The sequence below is a fragment of the Engystomops pustulosus genome, chromosome 4 (assembly GCF_040894005.1).
Source record: "Engystomops pustulosus chromosome 4, aEngPut4.maternal, whole genome shotgun sequence".
In the NCBI taxonomy this organism is placed as follows: domain Eukaryota; kingdom Metazoa; phylum Chordata; class Amphibia; order Anura; family Leptodactylidae; genus Engystomops; species Engystomops pustulosus.
The window spans coordinates 996,244-1,021,082 of record NC_092414.1 but is presented as its reverse complement, the minus strand read 5'-3'; the positions used below and the strand labels follow the sequence as shown (position 1 = coordinate 1,021,082).

The 24,839-nt window shown below is 62.4% G+C and overlaps 1 protein-coding gene across 1 annotated transcript in view; it reads right to left on the bottom strand.

Annotated features, from left to right (window-relative positions):
• Nucleotides 1-23,156, bottom strand: part of LOC140128828 (cGMP-inhibited 3',5'-cyclic phosphodiesterase 3A-like) — a 28,600-nt gene extending 5,444 nt beyond the window's left edge. The window contains exons 1-6 of the mRNA XM_072150531.1: nucleotides 23,048-23,156; nucleotides 19,332-19,442; nucleotides 18,295-18,494; nucleotides 17,466-17,669; nucleotides 13,273-13,434; nucleotides 1,643-1,898 (exon numbers count right to left, since the gene is read on the bottom strand). Of these exons, the coding sequence (XP_072006632.1) occupies nucleotides 1,643-1,898; nucleotides 13,273-13,434; nucleotides 17,466-17,669; nucleotides 18,295-18,494; nucleotides 19,332-19,442; nucleotides 23,048-23,135 (1,021 nt within the window). The 5' untranslated portion in view covers nucleotides 23,136-23,156. The remainder of the gene's footprint in view (nucleotides 1-1,642; nucleotides 1,899-13,272; nucleotides 13,435-17,465; nucleotides 17,670-18,294; nucleotides 18,495-19,331; nucleotides 19,443-23,047) is intronic.
• Nucleotides 23,157-24,839: the final 1,683 nt, after the last annotated feature.

Genomic DNA, 24,839 nt, shown 5'->3' with positions numbered 1-24,839 from the left:
CTGCACACACACCGGGGGAGAGAGAGAGGAGCTGCACACACACCGGGGGAGAGAGAGAGAAGCTGCACACACACCGGGGAGAGAGAGAGGAGCTGCACACACCGGGGGAGAGAGAGAGGAGCTGCACACACCGGGGGAGAGAGAGAGGAGCTGCACACACCGGGGGAGAGAAAGAGGAGCGGCGCACACCGGGGGAGAGAGAGAGGAGCTGCACACACCGGGAGAGAGAGAGAGGAGCTGCGCACACCGGGGGAGAGAGAGAGGAGCTGCACACACCGGGGGAGAGAGAGAGGAGCTGTGCACACCGGGGGAGAGAGAGAGGAGCTGCACACACCGGGGGAGAGAGAGAGGAGCTGTGCACACCGGGGGAGAGAGAGAGGAGCTGCACACACACCGGGGGAGAGAGAGAGGAGCTGCGCACACCGGGGGAGAGAGAGAGGAGCTGCCCACACACCGGGGGAGAGAGAGAGGAGCTGCGCACACACCGGTGGAGAGAGAGAGGAGCTGCACACACAGCGGGGGAGAGAGAGAGGAGCTGCACACACACCGGTGGAGAGAGAGAGGAGCTGCACACACAGCGGGGGAGAGAGAGAGGAGCTGCACACACCGGGGGAGAGAGAGAGGAGCTGCGCACACACCGGGAGAGAGAGAGAGAGACGCTGCGCACACACCGGGGGAGAGAGAGAGGAGCTGCACACACAGCGGGGGAGAGAGAGAGGAGCTGCGCACACACCGGGGGAGAGAGAGAGGAGCTGCGCACACACCGGGGGAGAGAGAGAGGAGCTGCGCACACACCGGGGGAGAGAGAGAGGAGCTGCACACACCGGGGGAGAGAGAGAGGAGCTGCACACACCGGGGGAGAGGAGCTGCACACACCGGGGGAGAGAGAGAGGAGCTGCACACACCGGGGGAGAAAGAGAGGAGCTGCACACACCGGGGGAGAGAGAGAGGAGCTGTGCACACCGGGGGAGAGAGAGAGGAGCTGCACACACACCGGGGGAGAGAGAGAGGAGCTGCGCACACACCGGGGGAGAGAAAGAGGAGCTGCACACACCGGGGGAGAGAGAGAGGAGCTGCGCACACCGGGGGGAGAGAGAGGAGCTGCGCACACCGGGGGGAGAGAGAGAGGAGCTGCACACACCGGGGGAGAGAGAGAGGAGCTGTGCACACCGGGGGAGAGAGAGAGGAGCTGCACACACCGGGGGAGAGAGAGAGGAGCTGCGCACACCGGGGGGAGAGAGAGGAGCTGCGCACACCGGGGGAGAGAGAGGAGCTGCACACACCGGGGGAGAGAGAGAGGAGCTGCACACACCGGGGGAGAGAGAGAGGAGCTGCACACACCGGGGGAGAGAGAGAGGAGCTGCACACACCGGGGGAGAGAGAGAGGAGCTGCACACACCGGGGGAGAGAGAGAGGAGCTGCGCACACCGGGGGGAGAGAGAGGAGCTGCGCACACCGGGGGAGAGAGAGGAGCTGCACATACTGAGGGTGATGAGTTGTATATATTCGGGGGTCATTCCTGAGCCCCGGTGATTCCCGTTTGGGGAATATGACAGTCGGTTCCTCTATCAGACAGTGGGGGGTGTAGGGGTCCCGCCCCCCCATTCCTCACCCATCAGGTCTCCTCTGTGAGAGAACGTACTTGTGATTTGCTCTGAGGCTTCATGCTCCTCCTCCTCCTCCTCCGTGGTGTCCGTGTCCTCCTCCTGCTCGTCTGTGTCCCCGGACTCGTCGCTCTCCTCGATCCATGAGCCGGGCATCAGGCCGGCAGAGTCGTACGAGTTACATAGTGGTCCCACAATGTGGGTGATAAAAGATTCCTGGAGTTTGGCCAGTTGGGGGGCCGATCGATCCATGAAGGGGCTGATCGGGAGGCCAAGGCTCACTTCCTCGTCACCCTGGAAACAAAGAGAGTCAGTGGAGGTCATGAACTCAGCCCAAGGGGGAGGAGCTGTGACACCCACTGGGACCCCTGATATCTACAGTCACCTGGAAGAGCTATGGGGTCCCTCATATTACAAGTCACCTGGAGGGGCCCAGAACTGTGGGGCCCCTGGTATCTGCAGTCACCTGGAGGGGCCCAGAGCTGTGGGGCCCCTGGTATCTGCAATCACCTGGAGGGGCCCAGAGCTGTGGGGCCCTGATATCTACAGTCACCTGGAGGGGCCCAGAGCTGTGGGGCCCTGATATCTACAGTCACCTGGAGGGGCCCAGAGCTGTGGGCCCCTGATATCTACAGTCACCTGGAGGGGCCCAGAGCTGTGGGGCCCCTGATATCTACAGTCACCTGGAGGGGCCCGGAGCTGTGGGCCCCTGATATCTACAGTCACCTGGAGGGGCCAAGAGCTGTGGGGCCCCTGATATCTACAGTCACCTGGAGGGGCCCGGAGCTGTGGGGCCCCTGATATCTGCAGTCACCTGGAGGGGCCGGGAGCTGTGGGCCCCTGATATCTACAGTCACCTGGAGGGGCCCAGAGCTGTGGGGCCCCTGATATCTACAGTCACCTGGAGGGGCCCAGAGCTGTGGGCCCCTGATATCTACAGTCACCTGGAGGGGCCCAGAGCTGTGGGGCCCCTGGTATCTGCAGTCACCTGGAGGGGCCCAGAGCTGTGGGGCCCCTGATATCTACAGTCACCTGGAGGGGCCCAGAGCTGTGGGGCCCCTGATATCTACAGTCACCTGGAGGGGCCCAGAGCTGTGGGCCCCTGATATCTACAGTCACCTGGAGGGGCCCAGAGCTGTGGGGCCCCTGATATCTACAGTCACCTGGAGGGGCCCAGAGCTGTGGGCCCCTGATATCTACAGTCACCTGGAGGGGCCCAGAGCTGTGGGGCCCCTGATATCTACAGTCACCTGGAGGGGCCCAGAGCTGTGGGCCCCTGATATCTACAGTCACCTGGAGGGGCCCAGAGCTGTGGGACCCTGATATCTACAGTCACCTGGAGGGGCCCAGAGCTGTGGGGCCCCTAATATCTACAGTCACCTGGAGGGGCCCAGAGCTGTGGGGCCCCTGATATCTGCAATCACCAGGAGGGGCCCAGAGCTGTGGGCCCCTGATATCTACAGTCACCTGGAAGAGCTGTGGGGTCCCTCTTATTACAAGTCACCTGGAGGGGCCCAGAGCTGTGGGGCCCCTGATATCTACAGTCACCTGGAGGGGCCCAGAGCTGTGGGGCTCCTGATATCTACAGTCACCTGGAGGGGCCCACAGCTGTGGGGCCCCTGATATCTACAGTCACCTGGAGGGGCCCAGAGCTGTGGGGCCCCTGATATCTGCAATCACCTGGAGGGGCCCAGAGCTGTGGGCCCCTGATATCTACAGTCACCTGGAGGGGCCCAGAGCTGTGGGACCCTGATATCTACAGTCACCTGGAGGGGCCCAGAGCTGTGGGCCCCTGATATCTACAGTCATCTGGAGGGGCCCAGAGCTGTGGGGCCCCTGATATCTGCAGTCACCTGGAGGGGCCCGGAGCTGTGGGCCCCTGATATCTATAGTCACCTGGAGGGGCCCAGAGCTGTGGGGCCCCTGATATCTACAGTCACCTGGAGGGGCCCAGAGCTGTGGGGCCCCTGATATCTACAGTCACCAGGAGGGGCCCGGAGCTGTGGGCCCCTGATATCTACAGTCACCTGGAGGGGCTCGGAGCTGTGGGGCCCCTGATATCTACAGTCACCTGGAGGGGCCCGGAGCTGTGGGGCCCCTGATATCTACAGTCAGCTGGAGGGGCCCAGAGCTGTGGGTCCCTGATATCTACAGTCACCTGGAGGTGGCCGGGAGCTGTGGGGCCCCTGATATCTACAGTCACCTGGAGGGGCCCAGAGCTGTGGGCCCCTGATATCTACAGTCATCTGGAGGGGCCCAGAGCTGTGGGCCCCTGATATCTACAGTCACCTGGAGGGGCCAAGAGCTGTGGGGCCCCTGATATCTACAGTCACCTGGAGGGGCCCGGAGCTGTGGGCCCCTGATATCTACAGTCACCTGGAGGGGCCCAGAGCTGTGGGGCCCCTGATATCTATAGTCACCTGGAGGGGCTCAGAGCTGTGGGGCCCCTGATATCTACAGTCACCTGGAGGGGCCCAGAGCTGTGGGGCCCCTGATATCTATAGTGACCTGGAGGGGCCCAGAGCTGTGGGGCCCCTGATATCTACAGTCAACTGGAGGGGCCCAGAGCTGTGGGCCCCTGATATCTACAGTCACCTGGAGGGGCCCGGAGCTGTGGGCCCCTGATATCTACAGTCACCTGGAAGAGCTGTGGGGTCCCTGATATCTACAGTCACCTGGAGGGGCCCAGAGCTGTGGGGCCCCTGATATCTACAGTCACCTGGAGGGGCCCAGAGCTGTGGGCCCCTGATATCTACAGTCACCTGGAGGGGCCCAGAGCTGTGGGGCCCCTGATATCTACAGTCACCTGGAGGGGCCCGGAGCTGTGGGCCCCTGATATCTACAGTCACCTGGAGGGGCCCAGAGCTGAGGGGCCCCTGGTATCTGCAGTCACCTGGAGGGGCCCGGAGCTGTGGGGCCCCTGATATCTACAGTCACCTGGAGGGGCCCAGAGCTGTGGGGCCCCTGATATCTATAGTCACCTGGAGGGGCCCAGAGCTGTGGGGCCCCTGATATCTACAGTCACCTGGAGGGGCCCAGAGCTGTGGGGCCCCTGATATCTACAGTCACCTGGAGGGGCCCAGAGCTGTGGGGCCCCTGATATCTACAGTCACCTGGAGGGGCCCGGAGCTGTGGGCCCCTGATATCTATAGTCACCTGGAGGGGCTCAGAGCTGTGGGGCCCCTGATATCTACAGTCACCTGGAGGGGCCCAGAACTGTGGGCCCCTGATATCTACAGTCACCTGAAGGGGCCCAGAGCTGTGGGCCCCTGATATCTACAGTCACCTGGAGGGGCCCAGAGCTGTGGGGCCCCTGATATCTACAGTCACCTGGAGGGGCCCAGAGCTGTGGGGCCCCTGATATCTACAGTCACCTGGAGGGGCCCAGAGCTGTGGGGCCCCTGATATCTACAATCACCTGGAGGGGCCCAGAGCGGTGGGCCCCTGATATCTACAGTCACCTGGAGGGGCCCAGAGCTGTGGGGCTCCTGATATCTGCAATCACCTGGAGGGGCCCAGAGCTGTGGGGCCCCTGATATCTACAATCACCTGGAGGGGCCCAGAGCTGTGGTGCCCCTGATATCTGCAGTCACCTGGAGGGGCCCAGAGCTGTGGGGCCCCTGATATCGACAGTCACCTGGAGGGGCCCAGAGCTGTGGGGCCCCTGATATCTGCAATAACCTGGAGGGGCCCAGAGATGTGGGCCCCTGATATCTACAGTCACCTGGAGGGGCCCAGAGCTGTGGGGCCCCTGATATCTACAATCACCTGGAGGGGCCCAGAGCTGTGGGGCCCCTGATATCTACAGTCACCTGGAGGGGCCCAGAGCTGTGGGGCCCCTGATATCTACAGTCACCTGGAGGGGCCCAGAGCTGTGGGCCCCTGATATCTACAGTCACCTGGAGGGGCCCAGAGCTGTGGGGCCCCTGATATCTACAGTCACCTGGAGGGGCCCGGAGCTGTGGGCCCCTGATATCTACAGTCACCTGGAGGGGCCCAGAGCTGTGGGGCCCCTGATATCTACAGTCACCTGGAGGGGCCCAGAGCTGTGGGGCCCCTGATATCTACAGTCACCTGGAGGGGCCCAGAGCTGTGGGGCCCCTGATATCTACAGTCACCTGGAGGGGCCCGGAGCTGTGGGCCCCTGATATCTATAGTCACCTGGAGGGGCTCAGAGCTGTGGGGCCCCTGATATCTACAGTCACCTGGAGGGGCCCAGAGCTGTGGGGCCCCTGGTATCTGCAATCACCTGGAGGGGCCCAGAGCTGTGGGCCCCTGATATCTACAGTCACCTGGAGGGGCCCAGAGCTGTGGGCCCCTGATATCTACAGTCACCTGGAGGGGCCCAGAGCTGTGGGGCCCCTGATATCTACAGTCACCTGGAGGGGCCCAGAGCTGTGGGGCCCCTGATATCTGCAATCACCTGGAGGGGCCCAGAGCTGTGGGCCCCTGATATCTACAGTCACCTGGAGGGGCCCAGAGCTGTGGGGCCCCTGATATCTACAGTCACCTGGAGGGGCCCAGAGCTGTGGGGCCCCTGGTATCTGCAATCACCTGGAGGGGCCCAGAGCTGTGGGGCCCCTGATATCTACAGTCACCTGGAGGGGCCCAGAGCTGTGGGGCCCCTGATATCTGCAATCACCTGGAGGGGCCCAGAACTGTGGGGCCCCTGATATCTACAGTCTCCTGGAGGGGCCCAGAGCTGTGGGGCCCCTGATATCTACAGTCAACTGGAGGGGCCCAGAGCTGTGGGGCCCCTGGTATCTGCAGTCACCTGGAGGGGCCCAGAGCTGTGGGGCCCCTGATATCTACAGTCACCTGGAGGGGCCGGGAGCTGTGGGGCCCCTGATATCTATAGTCACCTGGAGGGGCCCAGAGCTGTGGGGCCCCTGATATCTGCAATCACCTGGAGGGGCCCAGAGCTGTGGGCCCCTGATATCTACAGTCACCTGGAGGGGCCCAGAGCTGTGGGGCCCCTGATATCTACAGTCACCTGGAAGAGCTGTGGGGTCCCTGATATCTACAGTCACCTGGAGGGGCCCAGAGCTGTGGGGCCCCTGATATCTACAGTCACCTGGAGGGGCCCAGAGCTGTGGGGCCCCTGGTATCTGCAATCACCTGGAGGGGCCCAGAGCTGTGGGGCCCCTGATATCTACAGTCTCCTGGAGGGGCCCAGAGGTGTGGGGCCCCTGATATCTACAGTCTCCTGGAGGGGCCCAGAGCTGAGGGGCCCCTGGTATCTGCAGTCACCTGGAGGGGCCCGGAGCTGTGGGGCCCCTGATATCTACAGTCACCTGGAGGGGCCCAGAGCTGTGGGGCCCCTGATATCTATAGTCACCTGGAGGGGCCCAGAGCTGTGGGGCCCCTGATATCTACAGTCACCTGGAGGGGCCCAGAGCTGTGGGGCCCCTGATATCTACAGTCACCTGGAGGGGCCCAGAGCTGTGGGGCCCCTGATATCTACAGTCACCTGGAGGGGCCCGGAGCTGTGGGCCCCTGATATCTATAGTCACCTGGAGGGGCTCAGAGCTGTGGGGCCCCTGATATCTACAGTCACCTGGAGGGGCCCAGAACTGTGGGCCCCTGATATCTACAGTCACCTGGAGGGGCCCAGAGCTGTGGTCCCCTGATATCTACAGTCACCTGGAGGGGCCCAGAGCTGTGGGGCCCCTGATATCTACAGTCACCTGGAGGGGCCCAGAGCTGTGGGGCCCCTGATATCTGCAATCACCTGGAGGGGCCCAGAGCTGTGGGCCCCTGATATCTACAGTCACCTGGAGGGGCCCAGAGCTGTGGGACCCTGATATCTACAGTCAACTGGAAGGACCCAGAGCTGTGGGGCCCCTGATATCTACAGTCACCTGGAGGGGCCCGGAGCTGTGGGCCCCTGATATCTGCAATCACCTGGAGGGGCCCAGAGCTGTGGGGCCCCTGATATCTGCAATCACCTGGAGGGGCCCAGAACTGTGGGGCCCCTGATATCTACAGTCTCCTGGAGGGGCCCAGAGCTGTGGGGCCCCTGATATCTACAGTCTCCTGGAGGGGCCCAGAGCTGTGGGGCCCCTGATATCTACAGTCAACTGGAGGGGCCCAGAGCTGTGGGGCCCCTGGTATCTGCAGTCACCTGGAGGGGCCCAGAGCTGTGGGGCCCCTGATATCTACAGTCACCTGGAGGGGCCGGAAGCTGTGGGGCCCCTGATATCTATAGTCACCTGGAGGTGGCCGGGAGCTGTGGGGCCCCTGATATCTACAGTCACCTGGAGGGGCCCAGAGCTGTGGGCCCCTGATATCTACAGTCATCTGGAGGGGCCCAGAGCTGTGGGCCCCTGATATCTACAGTCACCTGGAGGGGCCAAGAGCTGTGGGGCCCCTGATATCTACAGTCACCTGGAGGGGCCCGGAGCTGTGGGCCCCTGATATCTACAGTCACCTGGAGGGGCCCAGAGCTGTGGGGCCCCTGATATCTACAGTCACCTGGAGGGGCCCAGAGCTGTGGGGCCCCTGATATCTATAGTCACCTGGAGGGGCTCAGAGCTGTGGGGCCCCTGATATCTACAGTCACCTGGAGGGGCCCAGAGCTGTGGGGCCCCTGATATCTATAGTGACCTGGAGGGGCCCAGAGCTGTGGGGCCCCTGATATCTACAGTCAACTGGAGGGGCCCAGAGCTGTGGGCCCCTGATATCTACAGTCACCTGGAGGGGCCCGGAGCTGTGGGCCCCTGATATCTACAGTCACCTGGAAGAGCTGTGGGGTCCCTGATATCTACAGTCACCTGGAGGGGCCCAGAGCTGTGGGGCCCCTGATATCTACAGTCACCTGGAGGGGCCCAGAGCTGTGGGCCCCTGATATCTACAGTCACCTGGAGGGGCCCAGAGCTGTGGGGCCCCTGATATCTACAGTCACCTGGAGGGGCCCGGAGCTGTGGGCCCCTGATATCTACAGTCACCTGGAGGGGCCTAGAGCTGAGGGGCCCCTGGTATCTGCAGTCACCTGGAGGGGCCCGGAGCTGTGGGGCCCCTGATATCTACAGTCACCTGGAGGGGCCCAGAGCTGTGGGGCCCCTGATATCTATAGTCACCTGGAGGGGCCCAGAGCTGTGGGGCCCCTGATATCTACAGTCACCTGGAGGGGCCCAGAGCTGTGGGGCCCCTGATATCTACAGTCACCTGGAGGGGCCCAGAGCTGTGGGGCCCCTGATATCTACAGTCACCTGGAGGGGCCCGGAGCTGTGGGCCCCTGATATCTATAGTCACCTGGAGGGGCTCAGAGCTGTGGGGCCCCTGATATCTACAGTCACCTGGAGGGGCCCAGAACTGTGGGCCCCTGATATCTACAGTCACCTGGAGGGGCCCAGAGCTGTGGGCCCCTGATATCTACAGTCACCTGGAGGGGCCCAGAGCTGTGGGGCCCCTGATATCTACAGTCACCTGGAGGGGCCCAGAGCTGTGGGGCCCCTGATATCTACAGTCACCTGGAGGGGCCCAGAGCTGTGGGACCCTGATATCTACAGTCACCTGGAGGGGCCCAGAGCTGTGGGGCCCCTGATATCTACAGTCACCTGGAGGGGCCCAGAGCTGTGGGGCCCCTGGTATCTGCAGTCACCTGGAGGGGCCCAGAGCTGTGGCGCCCCTGATATCTACAGTCACCTGGAAGGGCCCAGAGCTGTGGCGCCCCTGATATCTACAGTCACCTGGAAGGGCCCAGAGCTGTGGGGCCCCTGATATCGACAGTCACCTGGAGGGGCCCAGAGCTGTGGGGCCCCTGATATCTGCAATAACCTGGAGGGGCCCAGAGATGTGGGCCCCTGATATCTACAGTCACCTGGAGGGGCCCAGAGCTGTGGGGCCCCTGATATCTACAATCACCTGGAGGGGCCCAGAGCTGTGGGGCCCCTGATATCTACAGTCACCTGGAGGGGCCCAGAGCTGTGGGGCCCCTGATATCTACAGTCACCTGGAGGGGCCCAGAGCTGTGGGCCCCTGATATCTACAGTCACCTGGAGGGGCCCAGAGCTGTGGGGCCCCTGATATCTACAGTCACCTGGAGGGGCCCAGAGCTGTGGGGCCCCTGATATCTACAGTCACCTGGAGGGGCCCAGAGCTGTGGGGCCCCTGATATCTACAGTCACCTGGAGGGGCCCGGAGCTGTGGGCCCCTGATATCTATAGTCACCTGGAGGGGCTCAGAGCTGTGGGGCCCCTGATATCTACAGTCACCTGGAGGGGCCCAGAGCTGTGGGGCCCCTGGTATCTGCAATCACCTGGAGGGGCCCAGAGCTGTGGGCCCCTGATATCTACAGTCACCTGGAGGGGCCCAGAGCTGTGGGCCCCTGATATCTACAGTCACCTGGAGGGGCCCAGAGCTGTGGGGCCCCTGATATCTACAGTCACCTGGAGGGGCCCAGAGCTGTGGGGCCCCTGATATCTGCAATCACCTGGAGGGGCCCAGAGCTGTGGGCCCCTGATATCTACAGTCACCTGGAGGGGCCGAGAGCTGTGGGCCCCTGATATCTACAGTCAACTGGAGGGGCCCAGAGCTGTGGGGCCCCTGATATCTACAGTCACCTGGAGGGGCCCAGAGCTGTGGGGCCCCTGATATCTACAGTCACCTGGAGGGGCCCAGAGCTGTGGGGCCCCTGATATCTGCAATCACCTGGAGGGGCCCAGAACTGTGGGGCCCCTGATATCTACAGTCTCCTGGAGGGGCCCAGAGCTGTGGGGCCCCTGATATCTACAGTCAACTGGAGGGGCCCAGAGCTGTGGGGCCCCTGGTATCTGCAGTCACCTGGAGGGGCCCAGAGCTGTGGGGCCCCTGATATCTACAGTCACCTGGAGGGGCCGGGAGCTGTGGGGCCCCTGATATCTATAGTCACCTGGAGGGGCCCAGAGCTGTGGGGCCCCTGATATCTGCAATCACCTGGAGGGGCCCAGAGCTGTGGGCCCCTGATATCTACAGTCACCTGGAGGGGCCCAGAGCTGTGGGGCCCCTGATATCTACAGTCACCTGGAGGGGCCCAGAGCTGTGGGGCCCCTGATATCTACAGTCACCTGGAGGGGCCCAGAGCTGTGGGGCCCCTGGTATCTGCAATCACCTGGAGGGGCCCAGAGCTGTGGGGCCCCTGATATCTACAGTCTCCTGGAGGGGCCCAGAGGTGTGGGGCCCCTGATATCTACAGTCTCCTGGAGGGGCCCAGAGCTGAGGGGCCCCTGGTATCTGCAGTCACCTGGAGGGGCCCGGAGCTGTGGGGCCCCTGATATCTACAGTCACATGGAGGGGCCCAGAGCTGTGGGGCCCCTGATATCTATAGTCACCTGGAGGGGCCCAGAGCTGTGGGGCCCCTGATATCTACAGTCACCTGGAGGGGCCCAGAGCTGTGGGGCCCCTGATATCTACAGTCACCTGGAGGGGCCCAGAGCTGTGGGGCCCCTGATATCTACAGTCACCTGGAGGGGCCCGGAGCTGTGGGCCCCTGATATCTATAGTCACCTGGAGGGGCTCAGAGCTGTGGGGCCCCTGATATCTACAGTCACCTGGAGGGGCCCAGAACTGTGGGCCCCTGATATCTACAGTCACCTGGAGGGGCCCAGAGCTGTGGTCCCCTGATATCTACAGTCACCTGGAGGGGCCCAGAGCTGTGGGCCCCTGATATCTGCAATCACCTGGAGGGGCCCAGAGCTGTGGGCCCCTGATATCTACAGTCACCTGGAGGGGCCCAGAGCTGTGGGGCCCCTGATATCTACAGTCACCTGGAGGGGCCCAGAGCTGTGGGGCCCCTGATATCTGCAATCACCTGGAGGGGCCCAGAGCTGTGGGCCCCTGATATCTACAGTCACCTGGAGGGGCCCAGAGCTGTGGGACCCTGATATCTACAGTCAACTGGAAGGACCCAGAGCTGTGGGGCCCCTGATATCTACAGTCACCTGGAGGGGCCCGGAGCTGTGGGCCCCTGATATCTGCAATCACCTGGAGGGGCCCAGAGCTGTGGGGCCCCTGATATCTGCAATCACCTGGAGGGGCCCAGAACTGTGGGGCCCCTGATATCTACAGTCTCCTGGAGGGGCCCAGAGCTGTGGGGCCCCTGATATCTACAGTCTCCTGGAGGGGCCCAGAGCTGTGGGGCCCCTGATATCTACAGTTAACTGGAGGGGCCCAGAGCTGTGGGGCCCCTGGTATCTGCAGTCACCTGGAGGGGCCCAGAGCTGTGGGGCCCCTGATATCTACAGTCTCCTGGAGGGGCCCAGAGCTGTGGGCCCCTGATATCTACAGTCACCTGGAGGGGCCCGGAGCTGTGGGCCCCTGATATCTACAGTCACCTGGAGGGGCCCAGAGCTGTGGGGCCCCTGATATCTACAGTCTCCTGGAGGGGCCCAGAGCTGTGGGGCCCCAGATATCTACAGTCAACTGGAGGGGCCCAGAGCTGAGGGGCCCCTGGTATCTGCAGTCACCTGGAGGGGCCCGGAGCTGTGGGGCCCCTGATATCTACAGTCACCTGGAGGGGCCCAGAGCTGTGGGGCCCCTGATATCTATAGTCACCTGGAGGGGCCCAGAGCTGTGGGGCCCCTGATATCTACAGTCAACTGGAGGGGCCCAGAGCTGTGGGGCCCCTGATATCTGCAATCAGCTGGAGGGGCCCAGAGCTGTGGGGCCCCTGATATCTACAGTCACCTGGAGGGGCCCGGAGCTGTGGGCCCCTGATATCTACAGTCACCTGGAGGGGCCCAGAGCTGTGGTCCCCTGATATCTACAGTCACCTGGAGGGGCCCAGAGCTGTGGGCCCCTGATATCTACAGTCACCTGGAGGGGCCCAGAGCTGTGGGCCCCTGATATCTACAGTCACCTGGAGGGGCCCAGAGCTGTGGGGCCCCTGATATCTACAGTCACCTGGAGGGGCCCGGAGCTGTGGGCCCCTGATATCTACAGTCACCTGGAGGGGCCCAGAGCTGTGGGCCCCTGATATCTACAGTCACCTGGCGGGGCCCAGAGCTGTGGGGCCCCTGATATCTACAGTCACCTGGAGGGGCCCAGAGCTGTGGGGCCCATGATATCTACAGTCACCTGGAGGGGCCCAGAGCTGTGGGGCCCCTGGTATCTGCAGTCACCTGGAGGGGCCCAGAGCTGTGGGCCCCTGATATCTACAGTCACCTGGAGGGGCCCAGAGCTGTGGGGCCCCTGATATCTACAGTCACCTGGAGGGTCCCAGAGCTGTGGGCCCCTGATATCTACAGTCACCTGGAGGGGCCCAGAGCTGTGGGGCCCCTGATATCTACAGTCACCTGGAGGGGCCCAGAGCTGTGGGGCCCATGATATCTACAGTCACCTGGAGGGGCCCAGAGCTGTGGGGCCCCTGATATCTACAGTCACCTGGAGGGGCCCAGAGCTGTGGGGCCCCTGATATCTACAGTCACCTGGAGGGGCCCAGAGCTGTGGGGCCCCTGGTATCTGCAGTCACCTGGAGGGGCCCAGAGCTGTGGGGCCCCTGGTATCTGCAGTCACCTGGAGGGGCCCAGAGCTGTGGGGCCCCTGATATCTACAGTCACCTGGAGGGGACCGGAGCTGTGGGGCCCCTGATATCTACAGTCACCTGGAGGGGCCCGGAGCTGTGGGCCCCTGATATCTATAGTCACCTGGAGGGGCCCAGAGCTGTGGGGCCCCTGGTATCTGCAGTCACCTGCTCATAGAACTCGTTGACGATGCCCTGGGTCCACTGGAGGTGCAGCTCCTCGCTCTTGGCCGGGCCGTTGATGTCCGCCAGCTTTATGCACATCTGACAAACTAGTAATCGGTCGTTCTCATTGGACCAATCAATACCCGGACCCACGTCCTCATTCACCTGTAAGAGAGGGACACAGGGGTAAGGAAAGGGGGAGGAGCATGGAGGAGGGGGAAGACGAGGGGAGGGGGAAGACGAGGGGAGGGGGGAAGACGAGGGGAGGGGGGAAGACGAGGGGAGGGGGGAAGACGAGGGGAGGGGGGAAGATGAGGGGAGGGGGGAAGACGAGGGGAGGGGGGAGACGAGGGGAGGGGGAAGACGAGGGGAGGGGGAAGACGGGGGAAGACGAGGGGAGGGGGAAGACGGGGGAAGACGAGGGGAGGGGGAAGACGAGGGGAGGGGGAAGACGAGGGGAGGGGGAAGACGAGGGGAGGGGCAAGACGAGGGGAGGGGCGAGACGAGGGGAGGGGGAAGGCGAGGGGAGGGGGGAGACGAGGGGAGGGGGGAGACGAGGGGAGGGGGGAGACGAGGGGAGGGGGAAGACGAGGGGAGGGGGGAAGACGAGGGGAGGTGGAAGACGGGGGAAGACGGGGAAGACGGGGGAAGACGGGGGAAGACGAGGGGAGGGGGAAGACGAGGGAAGGGGGAAGACGAGGGGAGGGGGAAGACGAGGGGAGAGGGAAGACGAGGGGAGGGGGAAGACGAGGGGAGGGGGAAGACGAGGGGAGGGGGAAGACGGGGGGAGGGGGAAGACGGAGGATGAAAAAGGGGGAAGACGAGGGGAGGGGGAAGACGAGAGGAGGGGGAAGACGAGGGGAGGGGGAAGACGGGGAAGACAGGGGAAGACGAGGGGAGGGGGAAGACGGGGGAAGGGGGAAGACGAGGGGAGGGGGAAGACGAGGGGAGGGGGAAGACGAGGGGAGGGGGAAGACGAGGGCAGGGGGAAGACGAGGGCAGGGGGAAGACGAGGGCAGGGGGAAGACGAGGGGAGGGGGAAGACGAGGGGAGGGGGAAGACGGAGGATGAAAAAGGGGGAAGACGAGGGGAGGGGGAAGACGGAGGATGAAAAAGGGGGAAGACGAGGGGAGGGGGAAGACGAGGGGAGGGGGAAGACGAGGGGAGGGGGAAGACGAGGGGAGGGGGAAGACGAGGGGAGGGGGAAGACGGGGGGAGGGGGAAGACGGGGGGAGGGGGAAGACAGAGGATGAAAAAGGGGGAAGACGGAGGATGAAAAAGGGGGAAGACGAGGGAAGGGGGAAGACGAGGGAAGGGGGAAGGCGAGGGGAGGGGGAAGACAGAGGATGAAAAAGGAGGAAGACGGAGGATGAAAAAGGGGGAAGACGAGGGGAGGGGGAAGACGAGGGGAGGGGGAAGACGAGGGGAGGGGGAAGACGGGGGAAGACGAGGGGAGGGGGAAGACGAGGGGAGGGGGAAGACGAGGGGAGGGGGAAGACGAGGGGAGGGGGAAGACGAGGGGAGGGGGAAGACGAGGGGAGGGGGAAGACGAGGGAAGGGGGAAGACGAGGGAAGGGGGAAGGCGAGGGGAGGGGGAAGACAGAGGATGAAAAAGGAGGAAGACGGAGGATGAAAAAGGGGGAAGACGAGGGGAGGGGGAAGACAGAGGATGAAAAAGGAGGAAGACGGAGGATGAAAAAGGGGGAAGACGAGGGGAGGGGGAAGACGAGGGGAGGTGGAAGACGGGGGAAGACGAGGGGAGGGGGAAGACGAGGGGAGGGGGAAGACGAGGGGAGGGGGAAGACGAGGGGAGGGGGAAGACGGGGGAAGGGGGAAGACGAGGGGAGAGGGAAGACGAGGGGAGGGGGGAAGACGAGGGGAGGTGGAAGACGGGGGAAGACGGGGAAGACGGGGGAAGACGGGGGAAGACGAGGGGAGGGGGAAGACGAGGGAAGGGGGAAGACGAGGGGAGGGGGAAGACGAGGGGAGAGGGAAGACGAGGGGAGGGGGAAGACGAGGGGAGGGGGAAGACGAGGGGAGGGGGAAGACGGGGGGAGGGGGAAGACGGAGGATGAAAAAGGGGGAAGACGAGGGGAGGGGGAAGACGAGAGGAGGGGGAAGACGAGGGGAGGGGGAAGACGGGGAAGACAGGGGAAGACGAGGGGAGGGGGAAGACGGGGGAAGGGGGAAGACGAGGGGAGGGGGAAGACGAGGGGAGGGGGAAGACGAGGGGAGGGGGAAGACGAGGGCAGGGGGAAGACGAGGGGAGGGGGAAGACGAGGGCAGGGGGAAGACGAGGGGAGGGGGAAGACGAGGGGAGGGGGAAGACGGAGGATGAAAAAGGGGGAAGACGAGGGGAGGGGGAAGACGGAGGATGAAAAAGGGGGAAGACGAGGGGAGGGGGAAGACGAGGGGAGGGGGAAGACGAGGGGAGGGGGAAGACGAGGGGAGGGGGAAGACGAGGGGAGGGGGAAGACGGGGGGAGGGGGAAGACGGGGGGAGGGGGAAGACAGAGGATGAAAAAGGGGGAAGACGGAGGATGAAAAAGGGGGAAGACGAGGGAAGGGGGAAGACGAGGGAAGGGGGAAGGCGAGGGGAGGGGGAAGACAGAGGATGAAAAAGGAGGAAGACGGAGGATGAAAAAGGGGGAAGACGAGGGGAGGGGGAAGACGAGGGGAGGGGGAAGACGAGGGGAGGGGGAAGACGGGGGAAGACGAGGGGAGGGGGAAGACGAGGGGAGGGGGAAGACGAGGGGAGGGGGAAGACGAGGGGAGGGGGAAGACGAGGGAAGGGGGAAGACGAGGGAAGGGGGAAGACGAGGGAAGGGGGAAGGCGAGGGGAGGGGGAAGACAGAGGATGAAAAAGGAGGAAGACGGAGGATGAAAAAGGGGGAAGACGAGGGGAGGGGGAAGACAGAGGATGAAAAAGGAGGAAGACGGAGGATGAAAAAGGGGGAAGACGAGGGGAGGGGGAAGACGAGGGGAGGTGGAAGACGGGGGAAGACGAGGGGAGGGGGAAGACGAGGGGAGGGGGAAGACGAGGGGAGGGGGAAGACGAGGGGAGGGGGAAGACGGGGGAAGGGGGAAGACGAGGGGAGAGGGAAGACGAGGGGAGAGGGAAGACGAAGGGAGGGGGAAGAAAGAGGATGAAAAAGGAGGAAGACGGAGGATGAAAAAGGGGGAAGACGAGGGAGGGGGAAGACGAGGGGAGGTGGAAGACGGGGGAAGACGAGGGGAGGGGGAAGACGAGGGGAGGGGGAAGACGAGGGGAGGGGGAAGACGGGGGAAGGGGGAAGACGAGGGGAGAGGGAAGACGAGGGGAGAGGGAAGACGAAGGGAGGGGGAAGACGAGGGGAGGGGGAAGACGAGGGGAGGGGGAAGACGAGGGGAGGGGGAAGAAAGAGGATGAAAAAGGAGGAAGACGGAGGATGAAAAAGGGGGAAGACGAGGGGAGGGGGAAGACAGAGGATGAAAAAGGAGGAAGACGGAGGATGAAAAAGGGGGAAGACGAGGGGAGGGGGAAGACGAGGGGAGGTGGAAGACGGGGGAAGACGGGGGAAGACGAGGGGAGGGGGAAGACGAGGGGAGGGGGAAGACGAGGGGAGGGGGAAGACGGGGGAAGGGGGAAGACGAGGGGAGAGGGAAGACGAGGGGAGAGGGAAGACGAAGGGAGGGGGAAGACGAAGGGAGGGGGAAGACGAGGGGAGGGGGAAGACGAGGGGAGGGGGAAGACGAGGGGAGGGGGAAGACGAGGGGAGGGGGAAGACGAGGGGAGGGGGAAGACGAGGGGAGGGGGAAGACGAGGGGAGGGGGAAGACGGAGGATGAAAAATGGGGAAGACGGAGGATGAAAAATGGGGAAGACGAGGGGAGGGGGAAGATGGGGGGAGGGGGAAGACGAGGGGAGGGGGAAGACGAGGGGAGGGGGAAGACGAGGGGATGAAAAAGGGGGAAGACGAGGGGAGGGGGAAGACGAGGGGAGGGGGAAGACGAGGGGAGGGGGAAGACGGAGGATGAAAAAGGGGGAAGACGGAGGATGAAAAAGGGGGAAGACGAGGGGAGGGGAAGACGAGGGGAGGGGAGGGGGAGGGGAGGGTGAAGACAGGGGAAGACGAGGGGAGGGGGGGGAAAATGAGTGAGATGTTGGTGGACACTGGTGACCCGGGGTCGGCAGAGTCACATGATCTCGGCTTCTGACCTTTGCATTGAACTCTGCCAGGAAGTCGAAGTGCTTCTTGAGGTCGGTGGCGAGGATGGCCTCGATCACCAGGAAGCGGAATCTCTTGAATTCCATGTGGTCCAAGTTGACTAAGAAATTGTATTCTGGTCGGGAGAGGAAGAGGTTCCAGGCAGCTGCGGCGTGATGATTCTCCAGGACTGAGCGGTCATTGTACAGCACTGCCTGGAAAGTCAGGCAGCCAATCATAACCAGGACTACAGCCCCGCCCACGTGACTACTGGCTATGATAATGCACCGCCCATGAGCATGATACAGCCCCTCCGATGTGTATAGCATAGCCCCTCCCATGTGTATGACATAGCCCCTCCCATGTGTATGACATAGCCCCTCCCATGTGTATAGCATAGCCCCTCCCATGTGTATAGCATAGCCCCTCCCATGTGTATGACATAGCCCCTCCCATGTGTATGACATAGCCCCTCCAATGTGTCTAGCATAGCCCCTCCCATGTGTATAGCATAGCCCCTCCCATGTGTATGACATAGCCCCTCCCATGTGTATAGCATAGCCCCTCCCATGTGTATGACATAGCCCCTCCCATGTGTATGACATAGCCCCTCCCATGTGTATGACATAGCCCCTCCAATGTGTCTAGCATAGCCCCTCCCATGTGTATAGCATAGCCCCTCCCATGTGTATGACATAGCCCCTCCCATGTGTATAGCATAGCCCCTCCCATGTGTATGACATAGCCCCTCCCATGTGTATAGCATAGCCCCTCCCTTGTGTATAACATAGCCCCTCCCATGTGTCTAGCATAGCCCCTCCCCCTGTGATGTACACTTACCTGGGGGGCATTGGTAGCCACCAGGAAGGCGTTGGTTCGGCCGGGGTGGTCGTAGTCGTGCATGGCGGCCGCTACGTAGAGCGCCATCAGCTCCAGGGACGGGATGTTCCCCGATAAGCAGCCGTACGAGTCCTCCGAGGGGGCGTAAGTCTTAGAGAAGACGTATCCCATGTGTCCGTGTGTCACCCCACTGTCCGAATCTGCAGGAGAGGTGACAGCATCAGGTGTCCCGCCCCCTCAGCACCCAGTGTGATATACAGGCCCCGCCCCATCAGCACCCAGTGTAATATACAGGCCCCGCCCCATCAGCGCACCCAGTATGATATAAAGGCCCCGCCCCATCAGCACACAGTATGATATAAAGGCCCCGCCCCATCAGCACACAGTATGATATAAAGGCCCCGCCCCATCAGCACCTAGTGTGATATACAGGCCCCGCCCCATCAGCACCCAGTATGATATAAAGGCCCCGCCCCATCAGCACCTAGTGTGATATACAGGCCCCGCCCCATCAGCACCCAGTATGATATACAGGCCCGCCCCATCAGCACCCAGTATGATATACATGCCCCGCCCCATCAGCACCCAGTGTGATATACATGCCCCGCCCCATCAGCACCCAGTATGATATACATGCCCCGCCCCATCAGCACCCAGTGTGATATACATGCCCCGCCCCATCAGCACCCAGTGTGATATACAGGCCCCGCCCCATCAGCACCCAGTATGATATACAGGCCCCGCCCCATCAGCACCCAGTATGATATACAGGCCCCGCCCCATCAGCACCCAGTGTGATATACAGGCCCCGCCCCATCAGCACCCAGTGTGATATACAGGCCCCGCCCCATCAGCACCCAGTGTGATATACAGGCCCCGCCCCATCAGCACCCAGTATGATATACAGGCCCCGCCCCATCAGCACCCAGTGTAATATACAGGCCCCGCCCCATCAGCACCCAGTGTGATATACAGGCCCCGCCCCATCAGCACCCAGTGTGACAGTTATCAGACATGTGCCCGGGAGGGGGCGGTACCTGAGTCGCTGGCAGAGCTGTCACTCACTACGGTGGGGAGTCCCGGGATTGGCTGCGTGCTCAGATACCAGACAGCGTGCAGCACATCCGTGGCGTGGATACGATTGTGATCTGTAATGTAACAAAGTGTCAGAGCGCCGCCTGCTGCCCACACACTGCAACTACACCCACCTATCTGTCATACTCACTGATCACCCCGGGATCACACAGAGTATCACCCCCATCCTCCCCCTGACCCCGGGAGCTGACGCTCTAGCCTCCTATCACACAGAGTATCACCCCCATCCTCCCCCTGACCCCGGGAGCTGACGCTCTAGCCTCCTATCACACAGAGTATCACCCCCATCCTCCCCCTGACCCCGGGAGCTGACGCTCTAGCCTCCTATCACACAGAGTATCACCCCCATCCTCCCCCTGACCCCGGGAGCTGACGCTCTAGCCTCCTATCACACAGAGTATCACCCCCATCCTCCCCCTGACCCCAGGAGCTGACGCTCTAGCCTCCTATCACACAGAGTATCACCCCCATCCTCCCCCTGACCCCGGGAGCTGACGCTCTAGCCTCCTATCACACAGAGTATCACCCCCATCCTCCCCCTGACCCCGGGAGCTGACGCTCTAGCCTCCTATCACACAGAGTATCACCCCCATCCTCCCCCTGACCCCGGGAGCTGACGCTCTAGCCTCCTATCACACAGAGTATCACCCCCATCCTCCCCCTGACCCCAGGAGCTGACGCTCTAGCCTCCTATCACACAGAGTATCACCCCCATCCTCCCCCTGACCCCGGGAGCTGACGCTCTAGCCTCCTATCACACAGAGTATCACCCCCATCCTCCCCCTGACCCCGGGAGCTGACGCTCTAGCCTCCTATCACACAGAGTATCACCCCCATCCTCCCCCTGACCCCGGGAGCTGACGCTCTAGCCTCCTATCACACAGAGTATCACCCCCATCCTCCCCCTGACCCCGGGAGCTGACGCTCTAGCCTCCTATCACACAGAGTATCACCCCCATCCTCCCCCTGACCCCGGGAGCTGACGCTCTAGCCTCCTATCACACAGAGTATCACCCCCATCCTCCCCCTGACCCCGGGAGCTGACGCTCTAGCCTCCTATCACACAGAGTATCACCCCCATCCTCCCCCTGACCCCGGGAGCTGACGCTCTAGCCTCCTATCACACAGAGTATCACCCCCATCCTCCCCCTGACCCCGGGAGCTGACGCTCTAGCCTCCTATCACACAGAGTATCACCCCCATCCTCCCCCTGACCCCGGGAGCTGACGCTTTAGCCTCCTATCACACAGAGTATCACCCCCATCCTCCCCCTGACCCCGGGAGCTGACACTCTAGCCTCCTATCACACAGAGTATCACCCCCATCCTCCCCCTGACCCCGGGAGCTGACGCTCTAGCCTCCTATCACACAGAGTATCACCCCCATCCTCCCCCTGACCCCGGGAGCTGACGCTCTAGCCTCCTATCACACAGAGTATCACCCCCATCCTCCCCCTGACCCCGGGAGCTGACACTCTAGCCTCCTATCACACAGAGTATCACCCCCATCCTCCCCCTGACCCCGGGAGCTGACGCTCTAGCCTCCTATCACACAGAGTATCACCCCCATCCTCCCCCTGACCCCGGGAGCTGACGCTCTAGCCTCCTATCACACAGAGTATCACCCCCATCCTCCCCCTGACCCCGGGAGCTGACGCTCTAGCCTCCTATCACACAGAGTATCACCCCCATCCTCCCCCTGACCCCGGGAGCTGACGCTCTAACCTCCTATCACACAGAGTATCACCCCCATCCTCCCCCTGACCCCAGGAGCTGACGCTCTAGCCTCCTATCACACAGAGTATCACCCCCATCCTCCCCCTGACCCCAGGAGCTGACGCTCTAGCCTCCTATCACACAGAGTATCACCCCCATCCTCCCCCTGACCCCAGGAGCTGACGCTCTAACCTCCTATCACACAGAGTATCACCCCCATCCTCCCCCTGACCCCGGGAGCTGACGCTCTAGCCTCCTATCACACAGAGTATCACCCCCATCCTCCCCCTGACCCCAGGAGCTGACGCTCTAGCCTCCTATCACACAGAGTATCACCCCCATCCTCCACCTGACCCCGGGAGCTGACGCTCTAGCCTCCTATCACACAGAGTATCACCCCCATCCTCCCCCTGACCCCAGGAGCTGACGCTCTAGCCTCCTATCACACAGAGTATCACCCCCATCCTCCCCCTGACCCCGGGAGCTGACGCTCTAGCCTCCTATCACACAGAGTATCACCCCCATCCTCCCCCTGACCCCAGGAGCTGACGCTCTAGCCTCCTATCACACAGAGTATCACCCCCATCCTCCCCCTGACCCCGGGAGCTGACGCTCTAGCCTCCTATCACACAGAGTATCACCCCCATCCTCCCCCTGACCCCGGGAGCTGACGCTCTAGCCTCCTATCACACAGAGTATCACCCCCATCCTCCCCCTGACCCCAGGAGCTGACGCTCTAGCCTCCTATCACACAGAGTATCACCCCCATCCTCCCCCTGACCCCAGGAGCTGACGCTCTAGCCTCCTATCACACAGAGTATCACCCCCATCCTCCCCCTGACCCCGGGAGCTGACGCTCTAGCCTCCTATCACACAGAGTATCACCCCCATCCTCCCCCTGACCCCGGGAGCTGACGCTCTAGCCTCCTATCACACAGAGTATCACCCCATCCTCCCCCTGACCCCGGGAGCTGACGCTCTAGCCTCCTATCACACAGAGTATCACCCCCATCCTCCCCCTGACCCCAGGAGCTGACGCTCTAGCCTCCTATCACACAGAGTATCACCCCCATCCTCCCCCTGACCCCGGGAGCTGACGCTCTAGCCTCCTATCACACAGAGTATCACCCCCATCCTCCCCCTGACCCCGGGAGCTGACGCTCTAGCCTCCTATCACACAGAGTATCACCCCCATCCTCCCCCTGACCCTGGGAGCTGACGCTCTAGCCTCCTATCACACAGAGTATCACCCCCATCCTCTCCCTGACCCCGGGAGCTAACGCTCTAGCCTCCTATCACACAGAGTATCACCCCCATCCTCCCCTGACCCCGGGAGCTGACGCTCTAGCCTCCTATCATACAGAGTATCACCCCCATCCTCCCCCTGACCCCGGGAGCTGACGCTCTAGCCTCCTATCACACAGAGTATCAGCCCCATCCTCCCCCTGACCCCGGGAGCTGACGCTCTAGCCTCCTATCACACAGAGTATCACCCCCATCCTCCCCCTGACCCCGGGAGCTGACGCTCTAGCCTCCTATCACACAGAGTATCACCCCCATCCTCCCCCTGACCCCAGGAGCTGACGCTCTAGCCTCCTATCACACAGAGTATCACCCCCATCCTCCCCCTGACCCCGGGAGCTGACGCTCTAGCCTCCTATCACACAGAGTATCACCCCCATCCTCCCCCTGACCCCGGGAGCTGACGCTCTAGCCTCCTATCACACAGAGTATCACCCCCATCCTCCCCCTGACCCCAGGAGCTGACGCTCTAGCCTCCTATCACACAGAGTATCACCCCCATCCTCCCCCTGACCCCGGGAGCTGACGCTCTAACCTCCTATCACACAGAGTATCACCCCCATCCTCCCCCTGACCCCGGGAGCTGACGCTCTAGCCTCCTATCACACAGAGTATAACCCCCATCCTCCGGCCTCGCTCACAGGGGATGTCCCGGTATCCGTTCTCCAGGGCGTGGAAGTAGTTCATGAATTCCTTCAGTGGAATCTTAAACGTCTCCAGGAGGTTCATGTCATCGAAGAGACGATAGGACATCTGCAACGAGAGGAGCGACAACTCCAGTCACACCGAGAGCTGCAACACGGGAATCAGGAGACACCGCAGCTCCAGGTGTGACCAGAGCGTAAGATGCTGCACCAAGACACCAGGAGACACCGCAGCTCCGGATGTGACCAGAGCGTAAGATGCTGCACCAAGACACCGCAGCTCCGGATGTGACCAGAGCGTAAGATACTGCACCAAGACACCGCAGCTCCGGGTGTGACCAGAGCGTAAGATGCTGCACCAAGACACCGCAGCTCCGGGTGTGACCAGAGCGTAAGATGCTGCACCAAGACACCAGGAGACACTGCAGCTCCGGATGTGACCAGAGCGTAAGATGCTGCACCAAGACACCGCAGCTCCGGGTGTGACCAGAGCGTAAGATGCTGCACCAAGACACCGCAGCTCCGGGTGTGACCAGAGCGTAAGATGCTGCACCAAGACACCGCAGCTCCGGGTGTGACCAGAGCGTAAGATGCTGCACCAAGACACCAGGAGACACCGCAGCTCCGGGTGTGACCAGAGCGTAAGATGCTGCACCAAGACACCAGGAGACACCGCAGCTCCGGATGTGACCAGAGCGTAAGATGCTGCACCAAGACACCGCAGCTCCGGGTGTGACCAGAGCGTAAGATGCTGCACCAAGACACCGCAGCTCCGGGTGTGACCAGAGCGTAAGATGCTGCACCAAGACACCGCAGCTCCGGGTGTGACCAGAGCGTAAGATACTGCACCAAGACACCGCAGCTCCGGGTGTGACCAGAGCGTAAGATGCTGCACCAAGACACCGCAGCTCCGGATGTGACCAGAGCGTAAGATACTGCACCAAGACACCGCAGCTCCGGGTGTGACCAGAGCGTAAGATGCTGCACCAAGACACCGCAGCTCCGGATGTGACCAGAGCGTAAGATACTGCACCAAGACACCGCAGCTCCGGGTGTGACCAGAGCGTAAGATACTGCACCAAGACACCAGGAGACACCGCAGCTCCAGGTGTGACCAGAGCGTAAGATGCTGCACCAAGACACCGCAGCTCCGGGTGTGACCAGAGCGTAAGATGCTGCACCAAGACACCAGAAGACACTGCAGCTCCGGATGTGACCAGAGCGTAAGATACTGCACAAAGACACCAGGAGACACTGCAGCTCCGGATGTGACCAGAGCGTAAGATGCTGCACCAAAACACCAGGAGACACCGCAGCTCCGGATGTGACCAGAGCGTAAGATGCTGCACCAAGACACCGCAGCTCCGGATGTGACCAGAGCGTAAGATACTGCACCAAGACACCGCAGCTCCGGGTGTGACCAGAGCGTAAGATGCTGCACCAAGACACCGCAGCTCCGGATGTGACCAGAGCGTAAGATACTGCACCAAGACACCGCAGCTCCGGGTGTGACCAGAGCGTAAGATACTGCACCAAGACACCAGGAGACACCGCAGCTCCAGGTGTGACCAGAGCGTAAGATGCTGCACCAAGACACCGCAGCTCCGGGTGTGACCAGAGCGTAAGATGCTGCACCAAGACACCAGGAGACACCGCAGCTCCGGATGTGACCAGAGCGTAAGATACTGCACAAAGACACCAGGAGACACTGCAGCTCCGGATGTGACCAGAGCGTAAGATGCTGCACCAAAACACCAGGAGACACCGCAGCTCCGTGTATAAGGACTGC